The sequence below is a fragment of the Mycteria americana genome, chromosome 2, assembly GCF_035582795.1.
Source record: "Mycteria americana isolate JAX WOST 10 ecotype Jacksonville Zoo and Gardens chromosome 2, USCA_MyAme_1.0, whole genome shotgun sequence".
Taxonomy (NCBI): Eukaryota; Metazoa; Chordata; class Aves; order Ciconiiformes; family Ciconiidae; genus Mycteria; species Mycteria americana.
This window is the reverse complement of record NC_134366.1, coordinates 46,262,075-46,287,414: the sequence shown is the minus strand read 5'-3', so window position 1 is coordinate 46,287,414 and position 25,340 is coordinate 46,262,075. Positions and strand designations below refer to the sequence as shown.

Sequence of the window (25,340 nt, the reverse complement as noted above, 5' to 3'; positions counted from 1 at the left end):
GGCTTAACATTCATGTAGATATTTTTAAAGCCCTAGAATCCAAAAAGAAACCCAAATGACTATGTTCTATAGAACAGATTCTAAAATAAGGACGAGGCCAAGTACTGGTTTTTGATACTAATACTACAAAACCCAGTGTTTCAAAATTTGGAGTAACCAATTCAGACAATGTGAAACAAACAGAATAGAAATCTTCTAAATTTTCTACAAACTCGTTTCAGATTATCATGATCCTATTGCCAAATTACTAGCATGAAGTATCATGGTTTACACAGGGAACTTTATTTATTGAGAGAAAATATTATATGAAGATAGGTAAGACAGAATAGAATGAGAACAAATGTGCAATTAGGACACTGTCATACTTAGGGAAAGGTTTGAATGAAGCAGGTAGCAGACAGTTTCTGTGGACCAAAGACCTGCATCTTAATTATCAAAATATTAAATCAAATCTAAGCTCTGAAGATTGTACTGAACTGAAGATGCACTTTGAAACTTTTTAAACAAAACTGAGGCATCCTCATAGATTGACAAAAAGAGTGGAAACATGCTATTACTCCTACAAAGATTGCTTCAATGTAAAGCTTTGTTTTATTTTACCTCCTCATCATAAAAAGCTATCTGAAGCAGAAGTTGCTGAAGTCAAATAAATGCTAAAAATATAAATGCAAGAAAAAACCCTTCTCCTTATGGAATGCAATGCAGTAAGTCAAATCACCACAGTGAGTTAGGTATGCATTTCAAGCAGATTTACGTACCAAAAAAGATTTCTGTCAGTCCATGCAATATCCATTTCTCTTTCAAGGAGCTGTTCCCCAAGCTCCCCATACAAGAACTGACCCTTACTACCTCAAAATTGTGATTTGATTTAATTTTCAACTTACACTGAAAACATAACTAATACCATCAGAGAAAGACAAATGAATACTATATAACGAATAGTACAATTATGCTTTGTCCTAAAAATTTACCTAAGCAAAACATCTAGAAGGGCATCTTAACAAAACTCTTTCCCAAAGGGAAACACAACATACGGAAAACCACCACCAAGGATGAAGCAGGTACACTCTGTAAGCAATAAAATTCTATCATCTAATCACTGAGGCTAAGCTATGGACAAATCATAACCTTGAGAGGAAAACAAAAGAAAAAACCATTAATTTATATTCAAGGATTGAATGTCATGATGATGACATTGATTCTGTATGTTCTATCACCATGCACGCTCTAGATCACATCCCCTCCCTCTCATACAATCCCACAGACCAAGACACTAGTGAGACTAAGATGGGAAGAATTTGGTATTGTGTGATTTTTTTTCAGCACTAAAATTGTAAAAGTATCATATTTGTCATCTGCATATTTATGAACAGCACTTTTAGAGGATCTTGCCAATAAACTGGCACAATATAAAAAAAGACTATGGTATATAAATGTAACAATTCAAAAACTTACTTGCCTGATTTTGTACTGCACAGAAGTCTGTACCTCTTCACTGTAATGCTATATAAACAGCAATGCTATGCGTAAAGAAGTGGCTGTTTATTTAATGACTTGGCAAAAAGGAGGAGAAATGGGGGAGGAAATAAATGTACTCTTAACAGGAGATAGCTATCCTCTTCGGCGACATATACAGAGCTATTATTTGCTGTATTAACAGCAAAAAATCTCACAGAAAACCCAATGAACATTAAAGCTAGAGGAAAACTAGGCAGCATCCAGATAATTTAAAGTACAAGGTTAATTCGGAGGTTAAGACATGCAAAACAGTTCATAAGTTCGTTTTTCTTGCAAGCCTAGTTACCTGACTGTAGAAAAGCAGTATTTGAGACCTCAATCTTAACCGACACCAGGTAATTAGCCTGACTGTCCCACCACTGGCTATTTTGAGGCTAATTTATTTTTCATATAGCCACAAAAAAAAAAGTTCATCAGTTAGGGGAAAAGAGGACCTTTGGCTGATTCATACAGGAAAATTCCTCAAGTCTAAGGTTTCAGAAGATGGAGGAGGGGGGAAACCAATTCCCTCCATTTTGCTATTAGTTTTATCTCCTCAATTTTACTGCTGTTTTTCCCCTCTGTTAGCCCTTAGGAACATCTGTACAATAGCATCCATTTTCATAGATCAAGAATGAAAATTGACTTTATGATCGTTTAATCTGACATTGAATTTATTCAGCAGTTCTGGTGGTAAGCTTTACTTTATGGCATAATTATACCCAAAGAAATAGCTTTCAAAGTTATATAAGTTTAACTTTGTCCATACATTTTAAATATTATTATTGCATTTTACTAATAATGACACACAGACACATGAATATCAAAATTCCACCTTAATTCACCTGCATCAAAATAAAAATCCCACCAAATCAGAGTACCTATTCACAGCATAGGATAAATTTGTAAGTAAAGTTATTACACTTAAAAGTTTTTCCAAAAGTTGTTTTCATTGTGTTTATTTAAATACTTTAAATTTCAAAATATTTGTTCTGTCTTTTTACTCACATATTTAAGGTTTTAATAGTAATATGAAGCAACAATTCTATATTATGGCTCCAACAAAGATTAAAATCTCCTTCTTCTGTTCTTCGTCAACATATGGATTATGTAAGCCCTACTCAAATAGTTTAGCTATTATGTATATAAAAGTCTTACCATGTAAAAGTAGGATAGACAGCAGCAGATTGTCCAAAAGACCGACCCAGTTTTCACAGACTTCACCTTTAAAAATAACCAAGTATTTCTGAATGACAAACAAATACTGGACAATATTCAAAAATTTCATTGCAAAACAACTGTCAAGAGAACTTCTTTAGCACATATCAAATTACATTTGTACGCTTCTGAACTGATGGCCATAAAACTAAACCACAAGTGCAATTCATTCACACACAAAACAGCTTATATCTATTTCTCTAGTTAAAGCAGAGGCAGGATGCCATGCAACTCTCTGCTTCATGATCTGAGGTAGAAAAGTAGTTGCTAAACCTCTATGCTACTTTCTCCGAGACATTAGACCACTTTATAATTCTAAGTGTAGACTCTCCATGGCTTACTTTGGCTGGCATCAGACCCAACTCTGCAATTATAGATAAGAGAACTATTCTGTAATTTTGAAAAACTCACTTAAGGTTAATGAGAGCATCCAGATACTACTAAAGGTTTAGCAGGATCCATAAACTGGCCCAGGAGTACGATTTTGTCCAAAAATGACGGTGGAGATTGTGGTGTGGGAAAATAGGAATGAAAAACTGACATTAAATAAAGCTAGAAAGTTATCTATAAAATATATTTGATTCACAAGTAGTTCCACAAGAGTTCAGGCAAACATTATTGCACTATGCAGTTTAGTTAAATATGAGTTCCATAAGAACAGATAACTGCTATCATGTCTCAGTTATTATAAAGTAACAACGTAGGTTGATTATATTATTATCAAAAACAGTACACCTTTACAGCTACAGTTTATTCTAAGTCCAGATTTAAAAAACCTACATTTAAGTAACACCAGTCACTCAGTCATGAAAAACTTGGAATTCCCTTCCATTATACTCCTACCAACAATATTCCAAGCTTGAAATATTCTAAAGCTAAAAAACTTATGAGTATGCAACTGCTTATGAAAAGTAGAACTCTTGACAAAATCATGGGAAAACCTGTAATGAACTTGTACATACATGGAGACACTCAAAATGAAACGTATATGCATTCAAGGAACGCACAAGAGACAGCACCATACTGTGTCTATGCTGAATTAACAATATAGTTATGCTATTTGTGATATTTCCAAAATAGATGCAACAGTCCAGAAAAACTCCAGCTAAATTCCTTCATACAAAACCGCATTACAGATGCAATTCTACATACAGATTAAGGAATCTTAAAGGTCTTTTCCAACCTATATGATTCTGTGATTCTGTGACACACAAGCTGCACTAGCAAGTAGGCTACGTAAAAGACAGACTGTTTTTTTAAGCATGCAAGCAATATTAATATCTTGCTTTGGACAGCTTTGGGTATTTAATTTGGATGCTTAAGTCAAAGACTAGACCCTTCATACAGTCAATAGCTTCTCCAGAAGACAATTCAAAGCACTTTATATTCAGAGTCTACTGCTTTTCACCAGCTAAATAAGGAGGCTAAAGTTTAATGCTCACATAACACTAATACCTCCAAACTGAAAAACAGAAGCAACCTCTCTGTTTGCTTTAAATGTATAGACTTATCATTATTATTATTACTACTACTACAGGACACACATACTTCAATTGAACAGTACTTTTACATAGAAAATTAAAGAGCATGATTATGGAATGGTTCAGATCATGTGACTTCTCAGTACTTGCCTGATCAAGAGCCAAGGGGAAGAGGAATGAGAGGGAGGAAAAGAAGAATTCAATGGATTCTAAGAAAAATCAGTCATTTGGTTGGAGGAGGAACCAAAAAACCTTTCCAAAGCAAAAGACTCAGCAATTACTTACCCATAAATAGTATGTGAACTGCAGTGCAAAAATAGCTATGCCTTCATTGTCAAATGATCCTGCTACTGATCGGGATATGTAACCTGGAACTATGGCAATAAAACAGGCAGCTAAAAGCCCTGCTCCCTGGTTCCACAGTTCTCTGGTGAGCAGGAAAGTAGAAATAGCTGTAAGGCCGCTAAAAACTGGTGCTAGGAACACACATACATCTCTTATATGGACTGTCACATTAAGCATATTTAAAATCCAATGTATAAGACCTGCTGTCACCATCAGTCCTGGGTATACCTAAAAGGAGGGGAAAAAAAAGAACCCACTAAGTTATTGCAGAAAATGATCATGGTAAGGTTATTTGCATATAATTAGCAACAAAACAGTCATTTCTTAAGCTGATACAAGCAGTGAGCAGGTAAAGCTAAGGGAATTATTTTAATACTACTTTAATCATGTTTTGACAACGCTGCTGAATACCAGAGGCTCTTTAAATTTTATCCAAATGCTAACAATTACATATAATCCATTTTGTAAAGGAATAAGCAGCATACAGATAATATCCTATCTTGCATGACATTTATCATATAATGAGAAGAATTTGTTGTTAAGGTATGGAAGCAGAAGCTAAAGTTTGCAAGAGAAATTCAAGCCAGCTAACAACTTTAAGAAAAAAACAAACCCCCAAACCCTAAGACAACAAGAAGAAACCCAGAAACATTTCCCAGCCCTATCCATTTTCCTCCAAAATATACCATGCCACTCTTTCACTTCTTGTTACTCATGGAGAAAGAAAATGTGCATCAACAAGATTTTTTTTTTTCAGCTGAAAAGCTGACAGACAGTCAGTTGAGTATTATATATTTGCAAGACATCTGTAGACATCGTTGGATATGAATGATTAAAATAAAGTCCTATAAAATTGAATTAAGATGTCCTCCAGGAAAGGTAGCATAGGCTTACAAAGATCTATTGAACCCATCATAGAATATTGGAGAACATTAAAATATTCTTAATAGGAATTCTACCCTCCCACATTTATCAACATTAGAAAAATCAATATGTACTAGAAAAGCTAATATGGACTTCACCTGCTTTAGTTTCTTTCAAAAGCTAAGAAGGGCATTGCACTAAATTAAATTAACAGATAACAGAATGTTCCCCTGCATATATCCTTGAGAGCTAGTGTAGCTCTTGCATAGTTTATTTCAAGATAAACTATTAAAACATAATAGGCCGTGTGACTTGCAAAATAATGTATGCAATCAACATTTCAATTCTATTTCCTAAGGGTTTTTACTTCATATAATACAGGTATGGAAAAAACACATATATGTTACATAAAGAGAGTCTCAAGTATCTCTAAGATACTAAAACAAATGGTGATCTAATTGTTACAAAAAACTTCGTAAATGCATGTAAATTGTATGTACTATAATTAAAAAATTTTAATGCATTTTCACACATTAAGTAACACGTGGCTGTGTTAGTGTTACTAAAGCTATTCTACTAATGAACGATATTTGTATTCTGATTTGATAATAGTTTTGGACACCTTTCTTGTCTTGTAACTTGCATCAACACCACCGTTACCTACTCCTGATGCTTCATACAGGTGTCCCACTGATTTAAGTTCAAAAGGTCTTTTCCCAGTGAAATCCTAACATTTTCCATACACACATGAAGTCCAATCAAAATATACCATTGGATTAAAACTTGTGCTTTAAGAGATTTAGGTAACTGTTGTTAAAAATTTTTTTTTTTTGCCTTTTTCATTTCATGTACCAGAATTACAAGAGTTGTAATATCCTTATTTATTACTATTAGAGGTTCATATGCAAGGAAGTAAAACTCAGTTTTCTGTATTTCTTGTTCACAGTACGCTGTGGGATAAAGACTAACGCAGGCTGACTTCCTGTCTTAGTTCTTGCAGCTAACAATTAAAAACATCTTGCTATTTCCTCTGCAGCAACTGGACAATTAAAAGCATATTTTATTAAGATTCTCCTTTTATCAATGTCAAATTAGTATTGGAAGTTAAAAAACCCAAAACTTACTGAAAAGTCATCTTTAAGTTACCATTACAATACTTACAGTTCCACCTACTATTCTTCCCAGTGGATACCATGCTCTTTCATCAAACCAATTTAAAAATTCATAAAACCCATGGGATGCAAGGTGATGTGTTGATCTATAGTTAAACCTAGAAAGAAACAGAGGAAAAGAAGGGGGGGGAGGGGAGGAGGAGATAAAAATCAAGAACCTACGTTTTAAGCACACCTTAAGTCATCTCTTTTCTAAGACCTAGAAGGTAATTAAACTTTAGCATCTCATTTAGTATATAAGTACAATGATCCTCTTTAAATCTACAGTTTTAAAGTAAATTCCTAAGCTCTCAGTTACTGATCACTGTATTTTTACTGACCACTATAGTTTTGGTAAACTATGGGTTTTTTTTTTTTTTTGGGGGGGTGGGGGGGGGGGGGGTGGGGGGGGGTTGGTAAACGTTAAAAAGTTTTCTATCACTCTGACAAACAGTCCTGTCATTTTCTGCATTCCTTTTTAAAGCTAGTTTTCAAACGTAGTCTATCAGCCAATTATTTACCACATCCAGAATACCACTTAAGCAGAATTAAGATCATGGAAGAATCAATGCAAGACTCCCATTCTGAGACAGGATAGCTACCCAGTACTGCTGCTCTATTTCATGTAACATTGAGAGGTGACGTAATGTAATAATATGCAACAAAGGGAATCAGTCTATTTGTTCACACTATCAAACTAATGGCATTGGCATATTCCCTTCTTTCAATCAATAAGAATCTACACAATGTAGAATCTATGTAGATGAAGTTTCATCTTCAAAGTTTGTACATTCTCTGCTGCAGAAAATTCCTCGTAGAACAAAAGCCCTCCCATGCATACCTTCAGTTCAGTCTTCCACATTGCCCATATACCATTAAAAAACACTGAAGGATTGCCATCAAGGCATTAATATTCCACTTTTCTGGCACATAATTATTCCAACTTCTCAAACTTCAGATAGCAAAACCTTTCAACTATTACAAAGTCCATTAATTCTTCAAATTAGGTATCAGACTGCTGTGAGAACTGCAGCGCACGTTACCCCAAACCGCAACTCTCTCATCATCATTCAAAAGCCAAACTAACAAGACTACAGGTATGGATGCTGTAAAGTTTTGTAAGGAAAGTTCAGGCTTAGAAAAGTCTGGGTGAACACCACTTCTGAAACAAGCAACATCCACAAACCTAACCCTCCTAACAGATATTCTAATTGGAGTTTACATAACAATGTGAAATTCATTAGTTAAAGAAGTATTAAAGATCATATTCATTAGTTAAGTAGAAGTTCAGATGACTAAGTGGAATACCATAAGAGACAACAGGTTAGATGAGCAAACCACTGTGAAAGACTTCCAAAGACAGTTAATATTCAAGGCTAGAAAAGCTTATGTGTATTTTTCATTTTGTCTATTTTATGAAAGCATCCACTTATATCAGTAACATGCATCACTTCTAACACAAATTTTAAAACTACCTCAAATTCTTTTGTATATCTAGGATTCCCAAAATATCACAGGTTTACTTTGAACTAATTCAGTTCAACAGAATAAAGCTAATGTCATTCAAGGCTGTAAGACCCATCAAGTTCCTACTTGTTTAATCAGCACAAGTCTAATATCTGAAGTACAACCACACAGAGGTCATGTGCAGATTTCTTCATCTACACAGTGAAAGAACAAAAAGAATTGAAATTCAAGTCTAGATATCAGCAAACTTGCATGTTTCCACTGATTGAACTATCACAGAATCAGTCAAGTGACATTAAAATTAAGTAAATAAAAAAATACAGTGCAGTATTTTCATGAACGCTCTCTTTACATGTTAAATAAGCAGTTATACAGGATACATTAACTGATAAAACTGTGGACTTTCAGAAGTAATTAGGCATGTTTATATAAGAAAATTCACACAAACATCAGTCATTCTGACCTAGAAATCTTTGTATCAAACAGCAATGTGACATTTGTTTCTAATAAGCCTGCAACTATTCCCATTTGACTAGATTTCTAAATATTAATTAATTCTTCAGTTCTGAACTGTCAACTACAACGTGATTTATGAAATGCTGCACCTGTAAAATTAGCCTCTTATCTTAGTATAGCAAGGTCTATTGTTAATTTGTTTAGTGCCAAGTGCCTGCAGTACGGTACAAGACAAAGCAGGAGTTCCATGTTGCACAGGACGCATACAATCCAGCCAGCTATGGACCGGACTTAAAATGCACTGAAAACCCAGCCAATGTTGTTGTCCTAGAACTTTAAAAAGGAAACAAGAAAGATATTTACTAACATGGATTACTTTCAAACGTTTAAATCATGTCTCAAACTCACAGAGGCTACAAAAGTATGACTAATATTTATTTTTAGAGCATTAAAAGATTAGTTAAACAAATTAAATAGGCAAGAAGAATACATATTGACATTCTCCTCATGTTTCAAACTAGTAAAGCTTCATAACTGACTTCAGAAGGATGCGAACAACTGTCTTGTACTTTGGCAGCATCCCATTAAGTCTTTAATGAGAATGAATTACCACCTAAAATTGAAATGCAACAGCATTCTACTTCCACCACTTAAGAGGTAAGAATTTAATCTTCCCTCCTAACGTACTTTTGGATAGATACAAATCTATTAACCCCTTCTTTCAAAAAGCGATTGATTCTTTTGCCACAAATGAAAGCATGCAGAGACAGCTGGGCATGCCTTTACAGCAGAAATTATTAGCAATACTATAGGTACATTAATTTTTCACTGTGAGAAGACCTATAGGTGAGAACAATAGCCTTCTGACCACAGTAACCTAAAAAAAGTATTTAGAAGCTTAACCACAGCACCTCACTGACTTAAAAAAAAAAAAAAAAGAAAAAAAAAGTGCTCACTTCACCTCCCACTAAGTAACCTGCAAACAAAAATAAGTTAAAATGTCAATATAAACATATGCATACATAAGGAGAAGCTTGATGAGTAATGCTGCATATCAAAGCCAGCTTCAGGCATTGACAAAGTGGCAGCAATGGGCAGGGCACCAGACAACAGTATGGTCTAGCAATCATATGATGCCAGTATTATGCTCTGGTGCCACTTACCCACTTCACAGCACTCTACTCCTTTAGGGACAAGCCTGAACCTTGAAAAACTGTTTCCCCTTTGGCCATAATGGAGAGTGCCACTAACAAACAGTGAGTATCACAAACCATAGTCACACAACCTTCTTACTATCTTGGTGCTTTTCAAACTGTGTTTGAAACGCAGGACGGTGGTATTGTATTTCTACAGCAGTACTGTCAAAGTATCTACAACTATCTATAGGTTTCATGGGGGTGTAAAACAACCCTGGGAAACACCAGAAAAAGTGTTGCCTATGCCCACATCCTGGAGATTTAGGGGCTGCAACTGTGGGAGGAATCAGACAGAAGACAAGAACAGCCAGTGCTGGGTAGGGGTTGCATTTCAGGCTTGAGTGTCACTGCCTTCTTCAGTTCTTCCATCTCCAGCAGCAGCAAGAATAGGTGATATTTGGGGTTTGTATCCAGCCTTCTTTCTGACTGGCTAGACATTAGCCAAGGAGACAAAGGAACACATTATTACTGTTCCACAGTGTAACCACAGTACGCTGCTGCTTACAGCGACTAAATAGGATGAAGTACTACATGACAGGACCAGACTGAAGGAAAGGATCCCTTTTCTCCCACCCTCAACCCTCACACCCATCTGATCTTGAGGTTTGGGAACTGTTCACCCATTTCCCAAGATCCCCTCTCATCCTTCCTCATCCCTTTGAGACAAGTCAATCTGAAACAGATCTGAGAAGAATAAAGAACAAAATTATGTGAAGCACATGCCTAATTAAGAACTTAGCTTGAAAGACTGAGAAGAATATTCAAGTTCTCAGTCCATGTTGTCAAGAAGATAAACACTTGCTAACATTCAGCAGAAAGAGCTCTTAAGAACCTGACTGACTAACACCAGTAAGCGTTGACTTTTCTTATTTTAGCTGATGTTCTAGGAGGAAAAGTGATGCTCTGCTGTTCTCCTTGCCTCTTTCTGTCAGGTCTGTAGTTTGAACTGTCTCCTCCTCTGAGTTAAGCTTTAAAGGAATCATCAAACAATCCTAAGTCTTTGCACATTTCAGAATTCAAAGTCCCAACCACCAAATTAGGCTGATACTGTAGTTTGAACCTTTTGGGGGATGCTCTAATGATCACAAAAGTGCTCTATGCATGGTACCATTAACTTTGTAGCACTATTAGAGATACCTATATTGGTTGGTTCAGTAGAAAACTGAAGATGAGTTAATAAAGATATGGTTCTCATTTTCGAAGCATATTTCAATTTCAGCATAGAACAGAGCCCAAGCAGCAACAGCAAAGTAACCAAGCACAGGCATTTTTTTTTTTAGTAGCAACATTAATTTGGTAAGCTTAACTAGGCAACTTGCAAAATAAAGCCTGAAAAGTTTTCAGTTATATGTTATGTACTGTTAATACTTAATGTTAACTATCTGTTCATGCTTGGCTTTGAATGAACTGCTTTTTTGATGACACAAGGTAAAGCTGTTAAGATGATTAGTTAATGCTATTCACAGCGGTCACTTGCTCTATCCAGGAGCTACAGAATTCTCCAGCACTTCCCAGCAACAATTACTGCTATATTTATAAGGAGACATCTCTGGCTTTGACATTCCTAAGTTTAGTATTTCCTTGACAAAAGTACTATTTAAGATGAACATTCAAATAAAATTCAGCCTACTGAGAAAGTAAGAACATATAGGAAAAGAGCACACGTACAGCAATGCAGTTACTTTGTTCAGATCTTAACAACATTTAAGGCAAATTACACTGATGGCGATGGAATTCATTTGACCCTCCCATTACAACAGGGCACAAGACTGGAGTGTTGCTTCTTGTGGGAATGTCATTGACCGTCTAAAACCCTATCAGTTGCATGCTACTATTGCTCCATCATCTAGATTTTTTATCTGGCATTTTATAGCCATCGGAGAATATATAATCTCCTTACTAACAGACTCTGCTGAAAATTTTCTAAGCCTGCAATTATAAAGGCTTCTGTGCTCTAAAAGTCTTCAGCTGCAGATGCACAAAAATTTCACATCTGCAAATTCGGAAAAATGACATGACACAAACTAACTGTGAACATTACAAGCTATCTGAGCAATTCTAGGAGTCAGTTTTTAATGCAAATGTAGATTACAGAATAAATTCTGCCATACAGCATCTAATTAGAGATGGAAAGTCTAGATTCTTGAAAAAGACAGTCGCAGATTGACTCCATATCCAACATATTCTTTGCATCCAAAGGAAGAATTTATTCAGTGCAATGCTTTTATGTAAAACCTAATGAGAAAGTTCAGTAACTTGCAATGAAACGAAGAAACATATATACAGTATTCCATATTAAATTTTAGGACACCTGCTTGCCTACATATTATACTACTAGCACACCATCCTGAAAGACTTATTCTGAAGTCTGTATCTACAAATAAGTAACTACCACAATGAGTTTTGCATATGGTTCTTAAAATGGAAGTACAGTAATCAATCACATAATGAATTCAATGCACTACGGCAGTATTTCTCATCATGAAAATGCTTACTTGTGTTGAGTTTATAACCTTGGAAAAGTACGCATGGACATTTAAGCCAGTTTCAACTAAACAAGACCAGAATTTTGCACCAGCAATACTTGTAGGCAAAAGTACTTATGACAGGTAAAGAGCCTTTCCTACCGCCCACAACCCAAAACCAAGGTGTTACAGACCTCCCAATAAGAATGGAGAAAACATATACACTGAGCTCTACATATGTAAGAACCAGCAAGACAGAGGGTGGTCCTCCATTTACCTGAGCTAAACCTGACATAACTCTGCAAAATGGAAGAGCAACCAGGCAACTTTATTTCAGAAAAATCTCATGTTCCTTTCTTCTTAACTTAAGCGGATGCCAGCAGAATGATTTTATCAGATCTTAAATCTAATACAAACATAAAGATACACTGCATGAATTGTCCCTAATTAGAACATTTATATATAATCAAGTACTTGTGTGTCCACAAATCTTTTTTCTGGAATTTCTCTAGATGCACACCTAGCACAGTTTTATGTGGAAGATGTTATCACTTTGCACACTCAACTGGAGCTTCTGCACCTCACTGCACAGCAAACACCCAGGAGTCATGAACACATTAACCCTACCCTGCTTTTTCACAAGAGACATGGAACATGTTTGCACAGTCCTTACTGAAGTTGATTGAAAAAGACAATTATTAAGTCAAGTCCATCAGAAAGAAAAAATAAAAGCTTTGGCTGATGTAGAATTTAATGCCTTCTTTGCCTCAGTCTTTATTAGCAGGGCCGAATGTTCTATGGGTACCCAGCCCCTGGAGTTGGAAGATAGGGATGGGGACCAGACTGGAGCCCCCATAATCCAGGGGGAAATGGTGAGTGACCTGCTGCACCACTTAGACACTCACAAGTCTATGGGGCCTGATGAGATCCACCCGAGAGTGTTGAAGGAGCTGGCAGATGTGCTCACCAAGCCCCTTTCCATCATTTACCAGCAGTCCTGGCTAACTGGGGAAGTCCCTGCTGACTGGAGATTAGCTAATGTGATGCCCATCTTCAAGAAGGGCCGAAAGGAGGACCCGGGGAACTACAGGCCTGTTAGCCTGACCTCGGTGCCGGGGAAGCTGATGGAGCAGATCGTCCTGAGTGCTATCACACAGCATGTAGAGAATAACCAAGGGATCAAGCCCAGCCAGCATGGGTTCAGGAAAGGCAGGTCCTGCTTGACCAACCTGATCTCCTTCTATGACAAGGTGACCTGCCTAGTGGATGAGGGAAAGGCTGTGGATGTTGTCTATCTAGACTTCAGTAAAGCCTTTGACACGGTTTCCCACAGCATTCTCCTGGAGAAACTGGCTGCTCATGGCTTGGACGGGTGTACTCTTCGCTGGGTAAAGAACTGGCTGGACGGCCGGGCCCAAAGAGTGGTGGTGAATGGAGTTTACTCCGGTTGGCGGCCGGTCACAAGCAGTGTTCCCCAGGGCTCGGTGTTGGGGCCAGTTCTGTTTAACATCTTTATCAATGATCTGGACGAAGGGATCGAGTGTACTCTCAGTAAGTTTGCAGACGACACCAAGTTGTGTGGGAGTGTTGATCTGCTGGAGGGGAGGCAGGCTCTGCAGAGGGACCTGGACAGGCTGGATCGATGGGCTGGGGTGAATTGTATGAGGTTTAACAAGGCCAAGTGCAAGGTCCTGCACTTGAGCCACAGCAACCCCATGCAACGCTACAGGCTTGGGGAAGAGTGGCTGGAAAGCTGCCTGGCAGAGAAGGACCTGGGGGTGTTTGTTGACAGCCGCCTGAATATGAGCCAGCAGTGTGCCCAGGCGGCCAAGAAGGCCAATGGCATCCTGGCTTGTATCAAAAATAGCGTGGCCAGCAGGACTAGGGAAGTGATTGTGCCCCTGTACTCGGCACTGGTGAGGCCGCACCTCGAATACTGTGTTCAGTTTTGGGCCCCTCACTACAAGAGGGATATTGAGGTACTGGAGCGTGTACAGAGAAGGGCAACGAAGCTGGTGAAGGGTCTGGAGCAGAAGTCTTATGAGGAGCGGCTGAGGGAGCTGGGACTGTTTAGCCTGGAGAAAAGGAGGCTGAGGGGAGACCTCATCGCTCTCTACAACTACCTGAAAGGAGGTTGTAGAGAGGTGGGTGTCGGTCTCTTCTCCCAGGTAACAAGTGATAGGACAAGAGGAAATGGCCTCAAGTTGCGCCAGGGGAGATTTAGACTGGATATTAGGAAATTTTTCTTCACCAAGAGGGTTATCAAGCATTGGAACAGACTGCCCAGGGAAGTGGTTGAGTCGCCATCCCTGGAGGTATTTAAAGGATGTTTGGATGAGGTACTTAGAGACATGGTGTAGTGGTGGTTTTTGGCAGTGTTAGGTTTATGGTTGGACTCGATGATCTTAAAGGTCTTTTCCAACCTATATGATTCTGTGATTCTGTGATTCTGTAATATTGTCCTAATTCTGTCATTTTTAGGGGGTTAAATATGGAATTTTTTATGGCTTAGTCTTTATGATTTTATCTCAAAATACATGGATATGTAATTACTCTTTGTATTCTGAGATAAGCCTCAACTAATATCATATCAAGTGTTTGGTGAAAGCTCCCAAGGGTGACCTACATTTAGAGAGACCCAACTGATCTTTAGGGGTTTTGTTGCAAGTAGGGCCATTTGAAAAGATAAATACACATCCTGCAAGTTGACTGTCAACCAGAAGTCTAGTGTTTGATAAGAGAATTGGCAGCAGTACTATCATTCTGAGTTTCCTCAGGTCCAAAAGTGGTCATGATCTTGCTTTTGACTTCAGATTTCTTAATTCTGAACAAACACGCTCACTCAGAAAAATGTGGCAAAGACTCCTTTGTTATATGAAGGGTAGTTAGTATGCTAAAGTAATAAAATGGCAGGAAGTTCTGCAGTGATGTGGCCACCTAACTTCAGAAAAGATGGAAATTCTGAGTCAAAGGAGGAAGAAGATTCTGCTCCTGGAATCCAGCTGAGCAACAAAACTCCTCCTGTTTGTAATACCATTAGAATAATCCCTGATGGGAAAAGACCAGTAGGAAGCCCAGGCAGGAAAAAAAAGCTGGATGGCACAACCAGAAGGGCACCTATTTTTTCAGGTCCAGCATTCAACCATGCTCAATGGAAATCCTGAAGAATACCAGAATGGTTATAGAATAACCATTAAGAATAGCCATTAAGAATATGAGAATGTCCTCAATGTGTTTAAGAAGGATTACAGCATTCCTACTGCCACTACTTGGCATGGTATTTTCACTGCCTGCAATGTCACGCTTCGCGAGTGCTAAAATCAAGAACTGCATGCCACCAGTAGCTTAATGATATGAAATTCTACAGGGAGCATACAGTCACTCTAACTTCTTCAGAGAGCCCAGGGCATCTTCAATATTTTTGCTAAAGAGCTGCAAGCTTTTTAAAGCATTCCATGACCACAGCTTACACTTTTCAAACAATATACCACATCTGAAGCCACGATATGCTTCCCATCATCACTGTAGTGCGCATGTATCTGCCTACAGTTTCAGACACTTCCTCTGATGCCTATTAGGCTTTTTCATTACTTTTTTCTCTCTTGCTTCTGAATTATTCCATGTCTCAAGGCAAATTATTAAGAAAAGAGTTAGTTTTATCAATACTAAAAGACATAGTTTGCCAGTGAAGCCTGCCATTCATAACATTTAACAACATTTTAGACCTAAGAAGAAAGTCATGATGCCATTTTTTCTCGGGACAGTCAAAATTCCCAAGAGGTTTCAATGATAAGATGCAAACAGAATAATGTGAAATTCCTACGGGGAAAAATTGAATGCTTGTTTTCTTCTCTACTGGACACACACTTCACTGCAGATACTACACTATGACTCACATCAATACTAATGGCAATATTGGTTGCATACCTTTTGACAGCATCAGCTTCTTGAGAGGCATCACTTCTCTGCTCAATCCAGTATTAACTATCACAAACTCAAAAGCCCCTACAGTGTTATGTCTGTTTTTTTCTGAGTGCTACTGGGCTACTCTGTGGCACATTAGCCTTACATCTTGCAACTCTGAAGGCTTTGCACTGAATTCAAGAATATGTTCAAGAAGGATGTTTCTTCCGGATGAAACAGATTCATGCTGTACTTGTTTTTAACAGGACGGAGGCAGCTTAACTTCAGGACCTTCTAAGTTAAAGGCTGGTACATGAGGATCTGGTCAGCAGAAAGGAATTCAAAAGGCAATTACCTGAATAATATATTTTAAGCAGCAAAATATTCTTTCTGTGAGAAATGTGATACTAGAAATCAATGGGCTGAACATGCCTGTTTCACAAGAACTGACTGGGAACAGTGGATGGCTAGCTCCCAAGCCACTTTTTTCATGGTCTTCTACTATAGAACAAAGCAACCTACAACACCTAAACAAATATAGTGGACTCTTATTAAACTAATCTCAAACATACTACCTGCTATACTGTAGCAAGATCTAATATGTACCCAGAAAAGAATACTAATTTCTGTAATAGTCTGAAATACAGAGTGAAATAAAGGGTATTTCTTATTCATTGCGGGTATTTTAATTATATTTTAACTATTTGGGAGTATGCGGCACAGTCATCATCTCTATTACATAATAAAGTCATCTGTATGCTACAATGCAGTGGCAACTATGGAATTACCAGCTACACTAAAATGCAGTTGAACCAACTTCACAATCATTTCCCATTAAGTGAAATTTAAGGAATCAGTCTGGATGCAAGGTGGCCTGGCAGACCATTTCTACCCTGTAAAATACAAGACATGGTAAAAAGTAAACAGGACCCTCAGAAAGGCTCTAGGTCCCCAACTTCCCATATAATCATTTAAGCAATGACAATCTTATTTCTGGCACAACATTTACACAGTTATACCACTGTAGAAGAGCTTTAGCAGAAACTATTGTGTTCACTCCTCAATAACCAACAGCCTGTTGCTTGAACTTCCATGTAACATTAGAAAGAGTAGGTCCAGCCAGAATCGGACATTAGATATCAAACCACTCTGTACAGATTATGTCAACAAAGTTTTTTGTTAGCTCACAGAAATGAAAAGAATCTACAGTGCTGTGGTTGCATGTCAGCAGTGTAAGTCAGTTTAGCAAGTTAAAATAATGTAGTGTTTAATCCAATATTCCATAAATATTTGCTCTTTAGTATCTCTCTTAATGCACTTGCTATTCTTCCTCTTGCAACTAGCTCTCAGTTACCTGAATTCTCTGACTGTGCTTTCTTCCAATTGTCCTTTCTGTACGTAGATTATGTTTAGTCCAAGAAGCTGGACCTCTCATAGAGCACCTGTTCAGCTCCATCTGTTGCAATACTGACTTACTGACTTTTTACTACAATGAATGCTGAAAAATTAGAAATTAATGTTTCAGAGTGAATAATACAAAGCATCATCAGAGCAGAAACAGACAGTCTATCTAACTCGAACAATTTCTGTCCAATGATTGAGGCTGGGTTAAAGACCTAATTTTATCTAACTTAAATATGCCTGCTCAAATTCTGCTTAACCCTTCAGTAACCTGGCAGAAATAGACATAAATATTGCATTAATCAGGCAATTTACTGCTGTGGGTATGTATGTATATAGATATACATATATAGCCACCTGCAGAACAAACCAAACAATATGCCCAGGGTTTGCAGAAACCTAGAGATAGATCTAATTATGCCCTAATCAAATAAAGCTGAAAAGAAAAAGGCATGAATATAGCCCAAAGTGCAAAAGGATGGGGTGGGGGGATAAAAATTTACAACTCCAGGATGCCTTGTACTGAATTACACACCCAAACTTAACTGTGGCAGTTATCCTTCAACTGACCTTTGCTACTTAAAAGGAGTGCAGAAGCACTCCTAATCTACTTCTGTGCCCAAATCAGAAAAATTAGCTTGAATAGCAGCTAAAAAGCAAACCACTCTAAAGATGATCTAACCTATTTCACCTGATTTTTCTCTGAAGCAGATTAGGAGTACTCACATGATCTATTAATACAGTCTAGCAGAAGGGATGGTGGCCTCCAGCTGAAGGCAGAAAGACTTCCAGCTGTTTGCAAAGTGACTGCATATTCTCACACTGGAGGAAACTAATGTGGGAATAGGATAAATAAAATAAAATATCACCAAAAAATCATCAATAAAATAAACAAAGACCAGGAAAGTAGATGACAACAGAAAGTGGTCTTCATCCTTCCCTACAACACACAGACTGGAGTTTATCTTTTTAACGATATTTTGCATTCTTGATGAACTTTCAATGTCTGATTTATTCTGAAATAAGTATGGCAAGCAGAATTTAAAATTAGTTATTCACTACATTTATTTTATATCTTTTTACTGTTTCAAGTAAATCTAAATTAAAAAAAGGCAAGTTTTCACTGAATTTAATTCAGCCTGTTAAGAATAGTATTTAATGGTTACCAATGTTTCTTTAGTGACCATGCACAAGAAACACAAAAGTCTAATAACAAAACATTATTTGCTTTTTATTAGGTGTCCTCACAGAAACACCGCAGGTTAAGTGTACTGCAGTGACTACAGTGCTCAGCATTTAAGACAGTATTTATAATTAATATTAAATTCCTGCCATGTACAATGTGAAATTAAAGTTACATGTTTGTTTTCTCATTACGTGATGGAATTTCTAGCATTGCTTAGTCTTACTATATTGTAGCTATCAAACTATTTCACTGTGCTCCTCTGTCACTTTAGTAAAATCCAATTCATGTTTAGAAGTGACCTTAAAGGGGCTTTTAAAAAAAACAAAAATACAATAAAAATGTGGAGGTGGGGGAACACTGTTAAGATGAACTAGGCTTAATATTATACACACATGCTTTGAAGATGTGACGCCTTTCTGCCACAAATGCTATTACAGAAATATTCACAGACTACGCTCACCATTGCCTCGATTATCATATGTCCAGGAGCATGTTCTTTCCAAAACACATCACCTCCTTGACCAGCTGGCTACATTAGTATACAGTTTGGTAGCTATAGCCCTCCTGTCTTATATTAATGAACATTAAAAGGGACGAGTTTAATTTCTAATGCTGTTTTATTAAATAACAAGTACTGACTTGAGGTACCATGCTTCCCCTTCTCCCCCATTGCCACATGAAATGGGGTAAGGTAAAATGAACGTCTGGTTGCTCATGAAAAGGAATGGGAAAAGGAGGATACTAAAGCAAGAGGATCAGTTGCAGTTCAGGCGGGGTTGAAAAGAGGGGTATTGCAGGGGATACGTGAGAGTTGTTGGGAAGGACCTAGCAGTTGTTCTCAAGGGATAGTTCTTAGGTCACATAATCCTAAATCTTCTCTCTACTCGCTCTCCAGACATGAATTAAATTGGCCTGTTCCAGGACCTTTCACACTTCAATCCCCACCAGACTGTATGCCCTCTCAACTCTCTCTCCACAAAGGCGCATTTAAATTAGAAAACTAGAGTTAGCTTTCCTGATTCAGAAGAGGAATTCATCTCTAGATTCCCCATATCCCATATAACCATTTAAGCAATGACAATCTGATTTCTGGCAGAACTTTTAAACAGTTACAGCACAGTAGAAGAGCTTTAGTAGAAACTATTGATATGTTCACCCCTCAATAACCCACAGCCTGTTGGCTGGAGAACTCGTAGATACTTGAGATTGGATCAGGGTACAAGATGTGCCAATATAGTAGCTCACTGCTGCTGGAAAAGGGGAGTTTCCCTCTCCCTGCATCCAGCTGCAGATCCTGACACCTGTGCTTATCAGATTTCTGCGAGTTGCCTTAAGTTGTTAACACAGCAGAAAACTATCCCAGGAAATGTCCAACAGATGATAGGAAATTCGGGAGAACCGCTCCACTTGATTAGATGCAAATAAGGTCAATTAATAGTGATGAAGACAAGCTTAACAGCACCTTGTCATATTGTAGATATTCACAGTCAGGTTTTACTCAAAACACTCTGAACTGCCATCAGCAGCTTCCTGGAGGTTCTCAAAGGAACCTTTGGAATTGCCTTCCATGTGTTTTCCAACGTGCAAATGATATCCACGGGTACTCTAGCACAGCATATTAGACACTGAAATAGAAGACAACACTGCTTAACTTCCCAGGTAAACGTACCATTCAACTAACATTTAAACCTGTTCTGTGGCTTTTTCTTCTTGAAGATAGCTCTGAAAGAAGACAGCAGATGGCACTGTATAGGACATACTATCACAAAGCAAAACCATGATGTGCATAGGTAAGAATGTTGTGTTGAACCTGGAGTATAATGGAAGCATAAGGAAAAAGGGACCCTTAAGTTAATTTATTAAAGCAAAAGCTAGAAAATAAAATTCAGTGATGAAACAATTAAAAGCATGACACATTTGACACAACACACATCATCCAGTCTTCTCCCAAGCAAAAATTGGGCTTTACTGTGGCAGGGTGGGGGGAGCGTTGGTGAAGTAGCAGTGGATTACAAAATTAAAGCACTAAAAATTCCTTGGCTCCTGAACATGTTTAGCCATAGGAGAAAAATTACATTTGTCATTACTAGCTGACCTGAGACATCACAAATTAAGATACTGTTGCAAATGTTTAAGGTAGTCTCTCCAGTGTCAAAATCCATTTTCTATTTGGCAAATGAAAGGTTACAGAGTAAAATGAATTATGAGACATATGCAACAGTTTTTCAACTATTACTTGAGACATTTGACATTAGATAAATCATTCCAGTCACCTGTATAAGATAAAAAAAGGCAAAACACAGTAGCATTACACAACTTCCTGGAAAACTCAAACGCTGCATTAGCTTTCATTACTCTTGTTCTGCAGTAAAGCAAGCCAAAGAGATGCCCATTTACTTCCATTGTTAACATCAATGTAATAACGCCAAAGCTCCAATTTTGTTTCACTGACTTTCTAAATTAGAAGATCTGCAACTTTCAGGCATTTTATCTATCACCAGAGAAAGAATTAAAGGCATTTTAAAGGCCTTTAATACCCAAATGACAAACTTTAAATATTTCAGCCATGAAGATGAAAATGCCTTTTTCAACATACACATTCCCAACAATATTTATGAAATTCTAAGTTATTCAACTGAACTTCCAAATGCTGTTTGGGATAAGTTTAGTATAGGAAGGAAGCATATTCGACATATGCAATAGACTACAGGGAAAAAAAAAGCTGGATAAACATAGACATAAAGAAAAGTATTCAGGACAAGTAGGCTTGTTTTGTTATGTTTTGCTTCTGCATCAAGAAAACACATTGCTGATTTTCAAATCCTCTGGCTATAGCACACAAGCACAGTTCAACATGTGGTCTTCCCAGTCAGCTGCATCCTCAAACAGGTGCTTCCATACCTAGATTTCCTTAAAATATCCATCTATTGAGAAGATCAGAATAAAAATAAATAAAATCACACTCTTTGGAGTTAAAAAAGTTAGCTACCATTTATAGTATAACAATTGCAAAAAAATGAACGCAGAGACTGAAAAAAATAGAGCAAAGAACTCACAAAATGTAGGCTGCCCAGCCACGTGTGCCAGAACAGTTTAAAATTACATAATTACATGCTATTTTTCCCTTCTGCAAAATCCATTTACCTTCAACAAACAGGATAGATGGTGCCCATGCATAGTGAGCCACTCTTTTTAAATAGATGTGAATAATACTGTGTAAAACAGTCTAGAAGACAACAGCAATCCCATTAAGAACACCACTAAAAATCAATTATCAAGCCAAACTTGCATCCTCAGTTGCAATGTAGTTTCCCAAGATTTTTGTTTGTTTCAAGTGAGGGGAGTTTTGAGAAGGTGTTTTGCAATTCTGTCTTTATGGATTATCAGCTGAACAGAACTCCAACATGCTCTTTGACTAACAAACTAACACAACCCATATAAATCAACTGCCACAGAAAATGATACAATAAGCCTTGTAACACCTGGAAGTAATTATCATTACAGTCCACATACCCCAGTCATTTATATTGGACAGGCTCTTTAAAAAGTACATATGGTACCGGACTTGGGTCTCCCATAGTAGGCAGACATTTTAAATGCTGTTTCCTGCTCTTACAAACACTCATGGACAAACACTGTTTTCCTTTTTTAAAATAGACCATTTCTCTTTCTAAAGCACAGGGATATTGCCTCACTTAATAGCAAGAACTTTTGAAGTATAGGAAGCATTTAATTCCCATATGCCAAAGGAGCTTTTAGCCTGGGAAAGCAGCAGTAAGTTGAGAAATAGAGAAGCTGATCTATTTTGTTTTTATCTATGTCCTTGAAGTCATTCCTAGGGCTGCTTCAACTTACGTAAGGTGCAGTGCAGCATTAGGGTCATTTTCATGGTACCTCTCAAGCCCAGACCTACCAGCTACCCACATTAAAAATACCTCAGCTTGATTCTCAGCAACAGCTCAGATAAAGATCACAAGCTCTGCTCAGCTACAGGGCCGGAAATGAAGTCTCTCCGTTGGACATAGTACAAAATTTACTGCAGACGTAAAGCACAGAAAGAGGATAGCAATACTTGTCCTAAGTTCACTTTGTTCTCCAAGCAAGTGGTAAGACTGATGGTTAGAAGAAGTTTTGCTAAAGGAGTTAATAATAATAAAAACATCTCCACATGCCCTGCTACAGGGTGCAGGATCCACAGGCTCTGAAAGCAGCAGCTTTAATGGTTCTGCTAAGTAGAAAGCAGCCCTCAGGATTAGCCCTAAATGTCAGTACAAATGTACCTCAAAGGGCTTTCAAGAAGTGAATTTTCAAAAATTAAGGAGGAAACTCTGCAGCACGTGCACAGATAGACATTAAATGGGAAATAACCTGACTGAATCAGAAGAGATCCTGGTGGAACAGCAAAGACACCTCCCTAAACCCAACCTACCCCAACCCATTTAAAAAACTATTAGTACCTATACGATTTTGAATTTTCCTGCTAGCTTTACTGTCCAAAATTTTTATTCTCCGCTTCCCCCACCAGTTCAACATGAGACAGATTTAAAAACATGAGTATTAGGATTACAGGCTGCCAAAACCAGAGACTATTAGAGAGAGAATTATGATAGGAAGCAAAAGGTAACCTTTATAAACCACCCTAACCCTATGTAATCAAATCAAATTTCTGTTTAAAAAACAGAACATATTAAGCTGCTCAAATAATAGGATATCTGCCAAGAGAAGTCCATTCAAGGATTTTCATCATAGCATTTGCTCTAGCTAGTCAAGTGCTTGTATTTGCTGAAGACTGTTTGGGGGGGCGGGGGAAAAAAATCATGGCATTAAAAGCTAAACTTGCCAGTTGGGTTCAACCCAGCCTACATAAAACATTCAGATACATTTTCCTTCTCAAGTTTCACTCTGCTATCCACAAATCAATAAAAGGGTCAACACTTCGCAAGCATTCTGTCTCACCTCCTATGTTTTCTAAAAGAAGACTGTAGTAGTAGTCTCTCTACTGAACCATACCCTGCATGTGCTTCATGAACACTGCCCCTCCTACCTTCTCATGCATTACTGCATTACTCCACCCACATGAAGTCTGATAAGGCTTTCACCCCAATTAAAAGTTGTGCAAGTGAGGAAAGAAACACTTCCTGCTAAGTAAAGATGGTAGGAAACAATAGTAGAGATGGAGCAGAGGTTTGATTCTTACATGAATGTTATTTTATGAGGCCACATGGTGAACCGCTTTTCAGCTGCACCAGTCTAACTGATCAAATCTAGTCTGAGGTCTCCCCACTCAGTCTCTGCTATGCCTTCAACTCTGTCCAATCTTCTTTTTCCAGATTGTCCTCCTTCCATTAGATTTCTAATATTTACCTATTTCTGCAATTTCCTAAGCAGTAGAGAAGTTCATCACAGTCAACTGCACATCTTCTTGACTTGTTAACACCGTATCAACCGTCTAGAAATGTTTACTTAGCTTCAAAACAGCACCCTCCAAGTACCTAAACAAGGAAAGGCTGTTCAAGTCCCTGGACATACAGGATTTATTATCTTATTATCTAGAAAGCCCCAAAAGCCAGAGACTGACCTGTGCTAACAGAGTTTCTCAACACATCTCATATTGGAATAGAAGTGATCAAAAAAGATGCCTGATCTGGATCTTCCTCATTAGAAAGGGGGGAAGGGGAAGATACGTGGCAGGCTATTCTCCAAGAACACAGAAATCTCTAAACTTGCCCTTCATGAACACACAGGCCCCGCTAAATCAGATTTGGAGACTACGCTAGAGTATTTTTCCTACTATAATAAAATGGCAGAAATGAGTTTGAGCTACCTGAAATCCTGCTAAAATTATTAGTATTACTAGAGTATAAACAACTTTCATCATTCAAATGTAGTATGTCTGTATCTTACATTTAGAAAAAAGTCACAAAATACTTAATCCAACTGTTCACTGACAGTAAGCACACAATCTTTTAAAATACATTCCTATAAAATAGAAATAGAGTAATTCTCATTTCATAAAATCAAAAAGCTTGTGAATGAAGATACTGTAGTAAGTTTTTAATATGAATCTCATGACATTTGCAACATCTCGGAATCAATCTGAAGTGATTATATTCAAACTGGATTGGAATCAAATGCTTTCCCAAGGTCTGGAAGTTGTTGAAGATTATAAACAAAAGGAAGTGTTTAGGAAAAGAATCCTAAAGTGGGTGGGAAATGTTTTCTAAACAGATCCACATTCATGGACTCACCTGCAACAAGACCATGCGATGGGGTGAAAGCCTCCAGAAAGGGAGCAGTTGGGAGATGATAGTGGCTGCCACCCCTCAAGAAGAACACATTTACTATGCAATCTGCTGTCTGTTTGCCCAGCAAGAAGAGTCACTAGCAGGTAAGCAATGGCTAGATGAATTATCTGGGTGGGCCACATCTGCCTGTAGCCTACAGACTGAGCACTGTTAGCTGAGATTATCAACATTATCATCCTCTTTATATGAAATTTTTTCCCCTTATGAACACCAGCTTAAGGTCCTTTCATTCACTGCTATATACCCCTTCTTTTGTCACTCCTGTTGCTCCAGTGTCTTAACACACACTGTTTTTATATGTATACATGTCTCCACTCAATCCCAGTTTACCCTCTAAAATCAGTTGCTATTTACATTCCCTCCCAGCACTTGTATTCTTCCTCAAAAATAAGAAACTAAACTGCA

At 37.7% G+C, this 25,340-nt stretch overlaps 1 protein-coding gene across 1 annotated transcript in view; it reads right to left on the bottom strand.

Moving 5' to 3' along the window:
* Positions 1–25,340, bottom strand: part of STT3B (STT3 oligosaccharyltransferase complex catalytic subunit B) — a 55,296-nt gene that overhangs the window by 24,491 nt on the left and 5,465 nt on the right. The window contains exons 2-4 of the mRNA XM_075493203.1: positions 6,567–6,675; positions 4,482–4,769; positions 2,656–2,721 (exon numbers count right to left, since the gene is read on the bottom strand). Of these exons, the coding sequence (XP_075349318.1) occupies positions 2,656–2,721; positions 4,482–4,769; positions 6,567–6,675 (463 nt within the window). The remainder of the gene's footprint in view (positions 1–2,655; positions 2,722–4,481; positions 4,770–6,566; positions 6,676–25,340) is intronic.